The 15,541-nt window shown below is 40.3% G+C and overlaps 1 protein-coding gene across 8 annotated transcripts in view; it reads right to left on the bottom strand.

Annotated features, from left to right (window-relative positions):
* Positions 1–15,541, bottom strand: part of magi1b (membrane associated guanylate kinase, WW and PDZ domain containing 1b) — a 444,703-nt gene that overhangs the window by 143,034 nt on the left and 286,128 nt on the right. Inside the window, exon 1 of one of the 8 annotated variants that reach the window (XM_069937128.1) lies at positions 11,472–11,531. The exons of the other annotated variants lie outside the window; for them this stretch is intronic. Coding sequence (XP_069793229.1) covers positions 11,472–11,520 — 49 coding nt within the window. The 5' untranslated portion in view covers positions 11,521–11,531. Of the gene's footprint in view, positions 1–11,471; positions 11,532–15,541 lie in introns of those variants that run through there. 8 annotated transcript variants of the gene reach the window in all.

The raw sequence follows: 15,541 nt of genomic DNA, 5'->3' as shown, positions 1-15,541 counted from the left end.
TTCAACCTGCTGAATTTCTCCAGCCCATTGCGTTTAACTTCAAATTCGGTCTCCAGTGTGCCTCAAATATTGGGAAATCTCTGCTTTTATCAATGGATAACAACAAATCATGAACAACAATGGACATTTGTCATGATAACCTGATTATCCTATTAAATTGCAAGAAAATAAGTTCCTCAATAGCATTTTGCAAACTGTCATCTTAAATATTTTAATTTAGACATACAGCACAGTAACAGGAGCCATCAGCCCACGAGCCAAGACCACCTAATTGATGTACAACCCTGGTAGGTTTTGAATGGTTTGAGGAAACCAAAGCACCCAGAGGAAACCCAAGGAAACATGGGGAGAACGTACAAACTCCTGACAGACAGTGGTAGATTCAAACCCGGTCACTGGCACTGTAACACCATTGCTCTAACTGCTACGCTAATCATGTCACCCTTAGATGGATTCTTATTTGATATTCAAAAGCTCTCAATCTTATATAATATATGGTTTGCAGAAATTGAAAATTTTTATTTCTAATTTGTCACTATTCAAAATATCAAAAATAATATTTTGATATTTTTGTATTCAAAGAAAAATTTAACAGCAAATATTGCATTTGGAATAACATTCATTCTTGTAAAGTAAGAACAGTTTCTTGGTTTGAAGACTGCAATCAATATTTTGTTTCTTTTAACTTTGTCAGCACCTGTAACTATTCAGACATTCTGACCATGGACCTTGCAGCCCCACTTGTTGATTCCAGGAGGTGTCTTACCATCTTCCAGCCACCAACTCACTTTCTAGCAACATTTTATTAAACAAATTCCTTACCACGAATAAAAGAGAAAATAGTTTGACAGAATAGCAATTTAATTCAATGCTCTTTAAATTTAAACACCTTCATTGGAAACAGCCTCAAGTTTGAACCAAATACCGCAACATGAATGAGATGCTCTAACGGCTCAAGAGACCTTTATTCATCATATGGAATGAATATTGGCAATTGCAACGAGTGCAGCGCTCCACCAACGAGTGCAGCGCTCCACCAACGAGTGCAGCGCTCCACCAACGAGTGCAGTGCTCCACCAGCGAGTGCAGCTCTCCACCAATGAGTGCAGCGCTCCACCAACGAGTGCAGCACTCCATCTATCAGAGCACAAACAGGCTGAGCATTTCCAGCCTGTAGCCATTTTCTCTTTACCTCCCTGTGACCTGTTCTGGATTCTTATACTTTGGTTGCTTCTGGTGCTCTGGAATTTGCCTGTGCTTCATTGTTCATTCAGAAATCCGATGGCAGAGGAAAGCAGCTGTTCTTGTGATGCTGCGTGTTCATCCTCAGGCTCCAGTATCTTTTTCCCAATGGCAGCAGTGTGAAGAAAACATGGCCTGGGTGGTGAGGGTCCTTGAGGATAGAAAGCACCATCTCATAGATGCAGTTTGCATATAGATGTCCAAGATGGAATGAAGGCTGATGGACGTGATGGAGCTGGCCAAGTTCAAAACTCTCTGTAGTGTATTTCTTATCCTCTGCATTGGCAACTTCATACCAGACAGTGATGCAACAAGTCAGAATGCTCTCCATGGTATACCTGTAGAAATTTGATAACATACCAAATCTCCTAAAACACCTCACGAAATATAGCTGCTGGCAAGCCTTTTTCATGATTGCACTGACGTGGAGGCCCCAGGACAGATCAAGACTGAACAAACCGACAATGTCATGCTGCATTCCCAGAGAACAAAGACATTGAAAATGCTTGCTTTCTGGAAATGAATGGGTTAATAGAGAAGCTCAAATGAACTGCAATTAGTGTTATTCCTATTATTGGCAACAAACAAGCCTTGGCACTGACAATTGCAATTTGGCCTCCTGCAAAGAAGGGCATTAAAACATTTTAGCCGGTATAAAATTGACTGCGCTCCAGCAATAGAAGAATGTCCCAAAGAAACAGGATCACAGAACACTTTCTTATCCTCAAGCACAATGCTAATACAATGACGAATGCTATTAAGGAGGGATAGGTGTATAAATATTTCTGTTACACTCCAGAGGTTAGAGATGAAACACTAATCATCAAATCAACAGCTGTTTGCTCCCAGCCTCAACATCAGTCGTCAGTTGCTATCGACTTCCTCCCAAGCACTGCAGACAAATGGGAGCGTCGCTGCTGAGTAAAGACACCCCTGCAATCCGCTGTAATTCAGGCATCACCGAATGGTGCTTTGAAGTTGCCCAAAGCATTTGTCATCTCATTCTGTGGCCTCAGAAAGTGCCAGATTTTGGAACTCTTCAATCCACATCTACTGCAATTTCAAATGGACCCACACCCATTACAATAGTGTTCACAGCTTTCCGAACACCAAATTGTAGAAATCACAGTTCAGGATTTAGTGAGTTTGATGACCGTTTACAATCCCACAAAGAAACTCTGAAATTTTGTACGTTTTAGAATTACATAGATGAGGCCCATCTCTGCTTGAAGGCAAGCAGCTTTTGCTGACACTTTACAGAAAGCTGCTTCCTTGTCCAAGGACAAGATGCTATCAAGCACAGGTTGACTTCTTAAAGAGGCATACTCTCTGCCTTGAGTGAAACTTATGCTTTCCTCTCTATGCAACAGATTTACAGCATCAAAGCAATGCGTGTCCAAAAGTCACCTTTACATACATGTATTAAGAAAAGATTATCCATTGTTCCAACTCCAAGGAGGATAACGGTGAAATTTTTGAGTATAATTTATACCCAATCAAATACAAAGGCAATGCAAGTTTAAGATGCCAAGTCTCCTTTGGTTTGCAGTGGAAGTTGGTCTCTGCTGGGGTGTGCTGTGATTTAACCAGCACTCTGATGAATCAGAGGTAAGTTGGAAGAGTCCCTTTTTGGTTCTTTAAGGGTTAACAGTTTCCAAGCTCTCAAAACAACAGCTTGTACTGTGTGGGCCTTCAAGACAAAAGATCTGTGGGAAAGTTGTGTGAACAAAGTCAAGTGCTTACGGTCTTTCTGTATTTCATCAAACCTCAGTAACTACAAAAGGATAATATACCTGCATTTGTATTTGATGAGAAGTCTATTTTCTATAAAGCAGGGTTTAACATTTTATGAGGGAGCTCTGCAGGGTACGGAGCTTGTTGCAGTTGGTTCAACTGCTGAACGGATCCTGAATGCTGAATGCCAGCCGCAGTTTTGAACAGACCGAACATTCCGCTTGGTCCAAGAGCAAAACATTGGCAGCCAACATCCTGCAAACAAGGCATTATTCTGCATTCTCCTTACAGACCAAACACCAACACCAATTATGGAGAGTAGATTGTGGGCATTAACATCCAAAGCCCAAAGCAGATTGTACACACACATAAATTCACTGTAGTTCTTTTCCACACCAACGTTAGCACCCGAATGGAAGTTAAATTGCGAATGAGAAAAGTACATCTACAATTCATCCTAAGAGACAAGGCAGAAATATTCTGGCTGCCTTTTGAACAATGCCTCACTCACTACAGCACTCGGTGTATGCCAGTTCCAGAACATTTTCCCATCTACAAATCATTCATTCAGTTTAATGGGTCCATCTGCATTGTCAGCAACGACGGCTGTCTGTGAACCTGGTTTCTAAGGTGCAATGTGCAGCATGCCAACAGCTGCCCTTGCTTTCATACCAGGGACTCCAACACAATAGAGCTGGAACACAAAAGGCCATCCATTCACGCTCTCCAAGGCTCCGTTTTCCAGCTGAGTTCCAGCAACATTGAAATGCTGCTAAACATATATAAATCCCGAAGCCTGAAATCTGAAGCCACTTGCAAAGAGAAAAACAAAATCCCACTCCAACAGAGATAGACTAAAATTAAACAGGAGAAAATCTTTTTTTTTTAAATGACTCAATTTAAAAGCCCCTTCAGTCTGTGAAGGCCCCCAGTAAAACAGGGACACACACATCCTACCTTTCTCAGCTGGAACCTTTAGTCTTGGAATAATCATCTGGAAAAGGGAGCTGTTCTACAGACAGATGTCAAACGGCAGCAATAGCAAGTTTTAATTAATTCACCATTGCAGCCAAGCTCACTGTGAAGGATGCCTCTACTTAAAAAAAAATCTAACCACAATACAACACACAGATTAATTCCTTTTCTTTCCTTAGCTGTATGCCAGTGGCAGGAGTTCACACAGTAGCAGCCATTCTCTTCCAACTGTATTCCACACATGAACCACTGCAACGGGCATTTGTCAAGAGGTATCATTTCAATAAACAACGCCCTCACTAAAACCTGTAGTTTCTTTCACCAAGGCAAAGAACAAGCACACGTTGTAATTCCTGAGTGGGCTTTTGAGCTGCTCATCCCGAGCTGATCAACATGCATCTAAACAAATACATACCAACAGCTGCTCCTCTTATAATGCCCACAGGCACAGCAAAGAATTTCTTCCACTCAGAACCAACTCAATGCATGCTATTCATACTCGGTCATCACTGCACCCACCCTCTCTCTCTCTCTCTCTCTCTCTCTCTCTCCCTCTCTCTCTCCCCCTCCCTCCCTCCCTCCCTCTTGCGCTAGTTACCCGCCCACCTCCACATGGTATTTAGTCAAACAAGGACTTGGTTCACCCTTAAAGGGCCATGTGACCCTGACAATCAACATGGAAAAACAATTGATGAGAAGCCAAAGGATCAGCTCAAAACCAGAGTGGAGAACAGTCAGCACACATCTCTCAGTACCAGCATTACCATCACTGAAATCAAGCTAGTTTAGAGGACTCTTTTTTCCAATTATTTCTCCCATTTCACAAGTGGACTAATTATGTTATTATACACATAAACTGACACTCAATTGAACCAGATTCTTGATTCTATTTCATTGTTGTCTATACTTGAGTAAAATTAAAACAATCAGCTCAGTGAGTCCCTACAGTTGTGCTTACAAGTCAATTTAAAATAAATATGGCAGTGTATTCTTATTTCCCATTAATTGATAATCAAACAGACTTTTCAAGTTTAACCACATTTAACCAAATTCAAATAAGGAATGCCATCTCTGGTATAGTGCAGATATTACATCATAGTGAATTGAATTCCACGGTTGTGCATTATATCCACTGGTTAGATTGCAAGTACCTTCCCCAGCAGATTATGAAATTCTTTCAATAATGTTTCACTAGCCTTTCTGTCATTTTTTTTTAAAGTCCTCCTTCAGCTTTGCTGGATTGCAGTTTCACTGCTCTAGCCAACCTCAGTCTTTTCACTAAAGCAGCTGTTTACCAAGTGGATGAAGGGCTGGTTATCCACAGTGCAGGGAAATATCACAGCAGAGCCTGGTTCCTCGTGCTGCTATCCTTGGCGTGCCCCAGAGAGATGCAAAGGGAGCATTGAAGACTCAGAAGGATGAACAGATCTGGACCCTTCACCATCTACTACTAACCAACTGAAGACACAACAATAAACACTGATATTGTATCATTCTGATGAACAAAGAGCATTAAGTTCAAGGGTTAATCTTACACAGGAAAACATATGCAGTTTACGAATCTAGTCATTTTATGTATGACAATAATTGGGATTTTTTTTAAAACAATTCTGGTGCCCAACAACATGGAAGCCCATTAACAACTCCAACTTAGCTTCTTTGTAGATCTTTCCCAACTTTTCAGTCAAAATATAAAATTTGAAACAACTAAGCCCATGATAATTTTGTGAGGTCAGATTTGTTCAGCAATTATAATAATATTGATATTGCAGATATTACAGATTATTAACCACCATTTACTAATTATTGCTTTTACTTTTTAAGTGAAAGCAAAAATTAAATGTACACAAAAGAAACCAAGAAATTAATTATGAATATAATTTACTCCTCTTTACTTTTAGTTCTTGTGGTCAAATCCAACTCTTTGCCATCATTGTTCTCAAGGTTTGGACAATTACTTTAGAATTCTTCAAAGGCATAATTGCTATTCCTCAAATTTGCTATTCCTCAAATTTGCTTCTCCCACACCCCTAAACAAGATACTTCCCCTCATATTTGCCTCTTGATATTCTTGGCCAATTCACGAGAGTTGTGAAATTAATAAGACCAAAGTAATAATGACCCGTTAACATCAGGAAGGAGCCAGATTCCATCACAAGTTCTGCTGCATTAACTAATGTTTATCCAAAGCATTAATGGTAACATTACAAGTGGAGGTCAAACAATCAGCTGCAAGGGCAAGTGATGCGGACGCTACAGCATCAATGTCACAGTACCATTGAGTCACCCTTGCATTGAATGACCCCTGTTGGAATGGGATTCAGTTATGACCAGGCATGGTGTATGATGGGCACTAAGATGTATTCTCCATTCGGGTGCTAACGTTGGTGCGTAAAAGAACTACAGTGAATCACATTTCAAATCTGAAACATGAAAATTGGCATAAATATTGCCACAACTCACGATGAGCATTGGTGCCAGATAAGCTATATCATCGTATGAGTCAGAGCCAAATCAATCTCAGTAAGTGTCGAGTTGGGACAAAGGGCCTTTTCTGTGCTGTATGACTCTATAATGCCTCTAAGTATCAATGCTAGATGAACTGTACCCAGAAAATCAGTGCAAGGCAAACATACCCCAGAAAGTGAATATTAGGCAAACTGTTTTTGTGGAGTGTCAATGCAGTGAAAACAGTAACCCAGAGAGTTGTGGTCACAGGCTAGAGAATTCATGAGATAATGCTTATGTTTCAAGACATTTTGGGCTTCATAGCAGTTCATTTCTTTGTCTGGAACTCTTGTTGTATTGGAGATCTCTTGAGGAGCTAATGGTAGTGGTGAGGTTATAAGGTGCGATGTGGCATGGAGACAATATATTTAAAAAGTTACTTTCATTCCTTCCACCAGACACTGACTACCTCTCTGATCTTGATTATCCCTCCTTTGTTTCTTGCTCTTCACTAGATAGATCTTTGATTGCTTGGGATGTAGATAGTCTGCCCAACTTTTGAAAGATCCAGTTGCATTGTGGTTTATGTTGAGCTGCAGTATTTCCTAAACTTGATCTGACCATCACCAGCTCTTTAGGTTGTCAATTACTGTTGGACTTCGCCTTTTGGTGTTGCCTCACTGTATAAAAGACTAACCTCAAGGACATAACAATGTGAATCAGGTGGTGATCTGTCCAGTGGTCATTAGCACTTCATAGTATGGGCTCTTGCAGACATGCTTGGACATGCCAGCTTTGAGATGTAGGGTGTGGTCTCTCTGATGAAAGAAATCACTGGCAAAGACACAGTCATGTTCCAAGTATTTCATCAAAAGGAGCACTCCACTGGAGTTAGCTAGTTTTAATATCTTTAACAAAGCTGCAGGGAAATAATCAAGTTGCCTATAACGAGGCAATAATGAAGTAACATTAAACTTCAAGCTACAATAGGTTTTGAACATCATCACTCTCCAGAAACCAATCACTTGATGAAACCTACTTGTTAGATGATCCAAGACACAAGTTATTGCTTGTTGCCAGTTCAATGACGTGGTATGTCAGGGCTGTCAGATTTAGGACTGGTGCGTTAGATGTAAATATGATGGAGACATGTAAAAGTATGATGGAGATGGTGAAAATTTTAAAATTTTCCCCGTGAAGCAGCAAGAGCTAACAGCTTTAATTACACTCTCTGAAACTAAAACTAAGACGAGATAAACTGAGCTGTAATATTCCACATGTAAATGTAGCAGTTGTCATGGCATTAATTATTTATACTTGCCTTTATATAATCTGTCAATTTATGAATGCTAAACACATCTCAGAAATGGAAACTCAAAAGACTGCAGATGCTGTAATTTAGAACAAAAGACAAACCACTGATAGAACTCAGCAGGTCGGACAGTGTCTGTGGCGGCAGAAGAATGGTCGACTTTTCAGGTTGAGGCAGGTCTTGAGCTGAAATGTCGACTATCTCTTTGCTTCCACAGATGCTGCCTGACCCACTGAGTTCGTCCAGCAGTGCGTTTTTTGCTCAAATTCAGAGATGTTTGCTGATTTTCAGAAACAGATTTCAGATTTATTGTCAGATCACATATATGACATCACATACCTTGAGATTCCTTTCTCCCGCAGGCGCGGCAGAATTACCACTGATTGGCAGTGCAAAACAAACTGTACATAGTATATACATGTAAACAAAAAAAACTAAACAGATAATGAATGTGAAAAAACTCTCTATGCAATAGAGATTTTTTTTAAAAAATCAATAAAGTGCACAAGTCAGAGTCCTTGATTGAGTTTATTGTTGAGGAGTCTGATGGTGGAGGGGTAGCAGCTGTTCCTGAACCTGGTGGTGTGAGGCTTGTAGCATCTATTCCACTTTCCTGATGGCACCAGTGAGAACAGAGTGTGTGCTGGGAGGTGTTGGTCTTTGATGATTGCTGCTGCTCTTCTGATAGCAGTTTTCCTGTGAATGTTCTCAATAGTGGAGAGGGTTTTGCTTGTGATGTCCTGGGTTGTGTCCACGACCTTTTGCAGGGCTTTACACTTGGGGTATTGGTGTCCCCACACCAGACCATGATGCAGCTGGTCAGCACACGTTTGACCACGCATCTGTAGAAATTTGCTAGGGTTTCTGGTATCATACCAAACCTCCGCAAACTCCTGAGGAAGTAGAGGTGCTGACGTGCTTTCTTCATGATAGCATTAGTGTTCTTAGTCCAGGAAAAATCCTCCAAGATATTGACTCCCAAGAACTTAAATATGCTCACCCTCTTCACTTCTGATTCCCAAATGATAACTGGATTGTATACCTCTGGTTTTCCCTTCCTGAACAATCAGCTCCTTCATTTTGGTGACATTGAGTGCAAGGTTGTTGTTGGTGCACCATTCAGCCAAGTTTTCAATCTCCCTCCTGTATAATTTTTCTGCAATTTATTATTAATTTAGAAAATAAAAAGGAAAAAAAATCAAGCTGTGCTGTTCACGCATTTAGACTTGAAATGAAGCTTGCCTGTAGCTTTAGAGCAGTCATTTCCAAAGTGGGTGGTGCTACCCCCAATGACGGAGGAAACATCCAAGGGGTGGAAAGGAAAAAGCAGGTGGTCCAAGCGTTTCTGGCAAACTCCGCTCGCAATGCTAATCATGTGCTATCCATCAGGTGAGAAGGGGTTACGGGTGACTGCCCAAGATGGTGACAGCAGGAATGGTGCCCACTCGGGACAACAACCAACCAACTGGGATGGCAACCGCCCAGCATGTTGAGGTGTAAATTTACTTTTTCATATTGCTAAATAAATTGGTTTACTATAAGTTTTATTTGTGAAATACATGCGCCTGTTTATACTGTTAGATTAGTGTTGTTTTAAATTTGCAGTTCTGCGTGTGTGTGTGTGTGTGTGTGTGTGTGTGTGTGTGTGTGTGTGTGTGTGTGTGTATGGGTGGGGGGGGGGGAAGAGGGGTGACAAAGTTTGGGATTCATTGCTTTAGAGCAATGCCAAATTTTCAAAATGTAGTCAACCATGGCAGCAGCTTCAAATTTGCTCTCGACACTGACCAACCTATTTATATTTTTTACACAAAGCACATCCAGACTGTGCAATGATTTCAAGGTGCTGATGAGATAATGGATATATTCTGTAGTGAATGGATATTCCCATTTTCTAGAAAATCTCAATGAATCATCTGTAGCTTAAAACAGAGATAAATGCTTTTGGTGGCACAAATCTCAATGAGTCAGAGTCAATGATTCCAGTTGATTGTAACACATGGTATTATTTTACTATTTATCTGTACCTGTGTTACAGGTCAAGATAACACTTAATTATGGTGTTTAATTGTCTCATTTGGGGATTTTACAACATTGGAGCATTTCACGAAAGCAATTTCTCAGGTTTGCTGACTTCTTTGGCCAGTAATTCTCAGCCTTTTTTTCCACTCACATACCTGCTTAAGTAATCCCTTACTAACCACAGAGCATCTATGCCATTTCCTCTGGTTTGTATCTCACCCACCCTCAGTGAAAAAAGCCTATATACATTTACTCTGCTTATCCCCCTTATAATTTTAAATAACTCCATCAAATTTCCCCTGATTCTTCTATACTTCAGGAAATAAAGCCTGTTTAACCTTTCCTGTAACAGTTCCTGAAGAACAGTTAACATCCTAGTAAAGCTTCTCTGCACTCTTTCCATTTTATTAATATCTTTCCTGTAGTTAGGTGACCCAAAACTGCACACAATACTCCAAATTTGGCCTCACCAATGACTTGTGTAACTTTACCATAACATCCCAATTCCGGTAATCAATACTTTGATTTACGAAGGCTAATATGCCAAAAGGTCTCTTTATGACCCTATCCACCTGTAAGGCCACTTTCAGGGAATAATGTATCTGTATTCCCAGGTCCCTCTGTTCCACTGCACTCCTCAGTGCCCTGCCATTTACCATGTCTGTCCTTTCTTGGTTTGTCCTGCCAAAATGCAACACTTCACACTTGTCTGCATTAAATTCCATCTGCCATTTTTCCGTCTATTTTTCCAGCTGGTCCAGATCTCTCTGCAAGCTTTGAAAACCTTCTTCACTGTCCACAATACCCCAATCTTCATGCCATCTGCAAACTTGCTGATCCATTTTACCACATTATTACCCAGATCAGTGATATAGATGACAAACAATGATCTCAGCACTGATGTAAGGCACACCACTGCTCACAGACCTTCAGTCTGAGAAGTAATCATTCACCACTACTCTCTGGCTTCTCCCGTCCAGCCATTGTCAAATCCAATTCACTACTTCACCATGAATACCGAGTGTCTGAACATTCTTGACTAACCTCCCATGTGAGACCTTGTCAAAGGCCATGTTTTTATTTTAAATATTTTATTAAAATTTTTATACATACATGTAATATTAGCAAAATACAATCATCAATTATTTGTCAGTTCCATTATACATGATGGTATAAAACCCCAAACCCCCTCCCCCAGCAAAGAATCCCCAAATAAGGAAAGAAATAATGATAAGAAAGAAACAAGGAAAGAAAGGAAATAAAAAAATAAAGAAAAAAGAAAAGATACCTGATAGTGAAGAAGACACCACCCACCAGATATTTCAAACTATTTACATTTTTTAATTCTTCAAAGGAAGTTGATGAGGTTCTCAAAGTTTTGGGAAAATATCTATAAAATAATTCCCGCAATTTGTAAATACAGGTACTCAAAAATCCATGTTGATTAACTTATAATTAACATCTGAGAGATAAAACAAATGTCCTCGACCAACTGACTCTCATTGTATAGCAGTGCCCCCAACTATAAAAGATCAAGGAAGAAAACAGAAATTGTTGAAAATCTCCACATGACCCTTGGCTATATGAAGGAAAGAGTACTTTAAGAACAGAACGCTAAACCCAGCACTCACAAACTACCTGGTGAAAGGAATCCCCACCCTCCTGTAAGTCATGGATTGTACACAGCTGTCAAAACTGGCAAGATACCATTATTAACATCTTCATGAAATCACCCTAGTACATTGGCAGCAGAGACAAACCGACATGAGTATCCTCCCTCTGGTTGACATGCCTGGCACTGTAACTCTGCTTGCATTGTGATGGGCAGTCAACATTGTTCCCACCCCACCCACCCCCCCACCCCACCCCCCACGGCCCCAGCAACAGGCTCCTGAGAAAGGTTTACTGCTTTGTCAGTGTAAATAGATTACCAGGTGAACAGCAGAAGTGATTTAGGACATTCTCAAAGCATCCCTGTAGAAGTAAAACAGTCCCATCAGCTCGTGGGAGTCTCCGACTTATGACCATTCAAAATGGAGGTGGTCAATTGTATTGAATTTCTCCAGTCTATCCATACACAAAAGCTGTGCAAATGGTAGAAGGAGTTTTGTCACTTTCCAAGGACTGCAAAAAATTTTGAACAAGGAACTACTATTTAAAAAGTGGAAAGTATGCTATTTTTTAAAAGATAAACATAGTTTTTGTCATCAGTGACATCCTCCATGGCTTCAATCTTTGCCTGCTGTCTATCCTCTACCACACAATTAATACTGCTAAACACTCCATTTTGTCTATGTGGCCCTTTTCACAAATCCATTTTACATTCTGTTCAAAGCCACTTTTATCTTCTCATTGCTGTTGCTTGAACAAAAATAAACAGGGGATGTTCTGTGATTCTCTCTCTTACATTTTATCACCTGTATCCTATGCCTTGGTGAGATCTTCTACATGGGATCAACTTTCACTTCCATGCTAATGATGACCAAGCCAAACTGTTCATTACCAACCCTGAGTCTCATGATGCTGCCACATTCTCTCTGTGTCATTAATCTTTGTCAGAGGAAGAGATTACCAGGCAGATGTCAAAAGGATGTCCAGAAAGAATCCCCACTCCACAGAAATGGGTCATTGACAACTCAAAAGGAAGAAGGAGCATTTGAGTTAATACTCAGAATCTTGAGTTCCTATATCAGGAACACACAGAAGCTCTTAGTGGTGGAAGGAGTGCACCATCACACAAATGCCATCTCCCTCCTAAGGTGTCATCTTATTCCTTCCCCATCTGTGGAATAATCTGCAGTTCCCACACAGGCAACATCAGCAGAACCCACAAAACCAATTTGGAAGCAATTCATCTTCGATCTGGAAACAGCCTAAGATGAAGATGAGTTAGAATGCATTCAGCTGAATATCAGTAAAAAAGAACGTTCATTGATTTTGGCTTCCCTCAGCCCCTGACAGAGATGCTGGATCCCTTCACCTCTTTGACAGAACCTGGTGCGTGATATCTATTCCAAATCCAGCCCTTGCACTGACATTCCAACGATATTCAGTCTGTCACCAATGCTGGATTTTATGCTCTATGTGTTCAAAGATTGCTCTTTGTTCCTCTTGTTCAGTGGTTTTCAAACCTCTTTTCTTTCCACTCACATACCACCTTAAGTAATCCCTATCCCATAGGTACTCTGTGATTAATAAGGGATTATTTAAGGTGATATGTGAGTGGAAAGAAAAGAGGTTTGAAAAGCACTGTTTTAATCTTACCTAATTGACTCGTCATGTATACGGTTTCATAACTCCAAAGGAAATGGGCCAATGACAATTTTTCTCAAGCAAAATATTTCAGTTGCAATTGGGCCTAGAGCATTATTAAACATATTTAAAATTCGGTTAGATAAATTTTTACATGATAGAGGAATTAGGGGATATAGGGAGAAGGCAGGTAGGTGGAGTTAGGTCATAAATTAGATCAGCCATGATCGTATTGAATGGTGCTCGATGGGCCATTTTTGGCCTACTTCTGTTCCTACTTCCTATGTTCCTATGTAGCAGTGGTTCTCAACCTTCCCTTCTTACTCAAATACCATCTTCAGTAATCCCTTACTAATCACAGAGCACCTATGGCATAGGGATTATTTAAAATGGTATGTGAATGGAAAGAAAAGGTTTGAAAACCACTGCAGTAGTTACTTTCACATGTTCTCCTCCAGGTCACAATACACTCTGACCAACGACATTGGTGTATGGGATCTGATGAGACTTATAATGTTCGAGCATCAGTCCAGATCAGGTTTGCAGTGTTGAACTGGGTTCTGCTCCAGGAAGCCACCCTTTTGAACAATGCTGCTTCAGGTCAGACAGTGGTATGAAACCATGAGTGTTCAGAAGCTATACAATAACTGGTCTCTCCTCAGAAAAAAAAAGTCCTAATTTTCCAGGCAATGCTTCAAAGGAGTGTTGGAAGATGAATGTCATCTTATGCATGATTGATGTGGGAATCTTGCTGTTGGTTCAAGGTGGTTGTGTGACTAAATGTATCCAGCTGAATTTCTGGAATGTCACAATTCAACAGGGAAATTACATTCCCCTCTTAAAACTGCGATTTAACAGTCAACACCATTCAATTTTAGTGAGTGAGTTTCAAAGCCTTGTTTACTGGTACAAAATGATTTGGAGCAGCGAGATTAAATTTGTGGAAAAACAAGAACCCTTGGCATGAAGGCCACAGCTTCCCCTCAAGATGCTCGATTTGAACTTGAAATGTTTGCAAATTACAGTGCCGTGATTTGAATTTAGATCAGTTTGTATAGGGTACCTCATCTCTCAAAATTCAGCAATGGAATATTCTTCAGCTTTGCAGCAAACAGCTTCTGATAGCAATAAGACAAATAGTTCTACGTGAATAAAATATAGACCATTGAAGCAGAGAGCATGAATTTGAGGGGGCTATGAAGGGAAAGGAAGAAGCAATAAGCATCCTTATTTTAAGCTGTGGTTTTATATGTGTTACAATAAAAAAAATATAATGAACTGTGTGAGGGGCAGAAGGAAAAGTACAAAGATGTGAATATGTTCTCTTCATTTCCAAATGTGACTTAGATGAACGATCAGTTGGCTTCAGAATTCAACAAACATTCAATAAAGGCCAAAGTGAGAAACTTATAGATCTGCAAAAGGAATTTAAATATCTATGAGGTAGAAGTTGAAAAGAGACAGAAAGAAAAAGACCAAAATAAAATAAAGTGATTGCATATGATTCAAAAGTTGGCAAAATTGTGGATAGTGAGGAAGGTGGTCAAAGAAGGCAGTTGCATATCGTTCAGCGAAGAAGTTAGGTGGAAAAAGTGGTAGATGGAATTTTATCTAGCTAAGTGTGATGAGTTTTTTTTGGGGATGTCAAAAGCCCAAGTTTGCAATAAATGGCAGAATCTTGGGAGCAATAATATTTGGAGGGATTTTGGAGTGAAAGCAAACAGATCCTTGAAAGTGACAGCATAAGTGGAGAGGATGGGTAAAGAATACACCAGTTGAGGCATTGGAAAGTCATGTTACAACTGTGTAAACATTTGGTTCAGGCACACTTGCAGTTCGACTCACCATGAAATTGGATGGTGAGGCTTTGGAGAGGGTTCAGATGAGATTCACCATAGAGATGTTGCGTGAATTATAAGAGAAATTGTACAAATTTGGATTGGAGGCTGAGGGGACAACCTGATAGAAATATTGAAAATTACAAGAGGCTTAGAAAGGATGGATATTCAGATCTATCCCATGGTGGAATTGTCAAATACTGCAGAATATAGATTTAAGGTGAAAGGGAGAATTTTTTAAGGAGATTTGCAAGGCAATTTTTTTCTTACATTAGTGAGTGGTAAGTGTCTGGAATATGCTGTTGGGGATAGTGATAGAAGTAGATACGACAGCGGTGTTGAAGAAGCATTTTGACAGACAAGTGAACAGGCAAGAAATGGAGGGATAGAGACCACATGCAGGCAGATGGGATTAGTTAGATTGGCATCTTCATCAGAACACACATTTCGGGCCAAAGGCCCAGTTCCTGTGCTGTTCTGTTCCATTTTCTATGATGTGAAACCTCTAAGGGAAGCACTTGGGGCACAAGGACAATAAGAAATGAGGAAGGAGCATGGCAAGGAGAAAGCGAAGAATGGAAAACATGGGAGAGGAGGAGAAGGAAGAACAGCAAGTGAAAGGTATAGAGGAGACTGCAGGGATGACAAGAAAATAAGTGGGGAGGATGGTCTCCAGCAAGGTACAGGATGGGGTGGTGGGTGTAGAAATGGGAGCAGAGAT

This window comes from Narcine bancroftii, chromosome 5 (genome assembly GCF_036971445.1).
Source record: "Narcine bancroftii isolate sNarBan1 chromosome 5, sNarBan1.hap1, whole genome shotgun sequence".
NCBI lineage: Eukaryota > Metazoa > Chordata > Chondrichthyes > Torpediniformes > Narcinidae > Narcine > Narcine bancroftii.
Note: the sequence above shows the minus strand (reverse complement) of the source record. Positions and strands in the feature narration are given on the sequence as shown.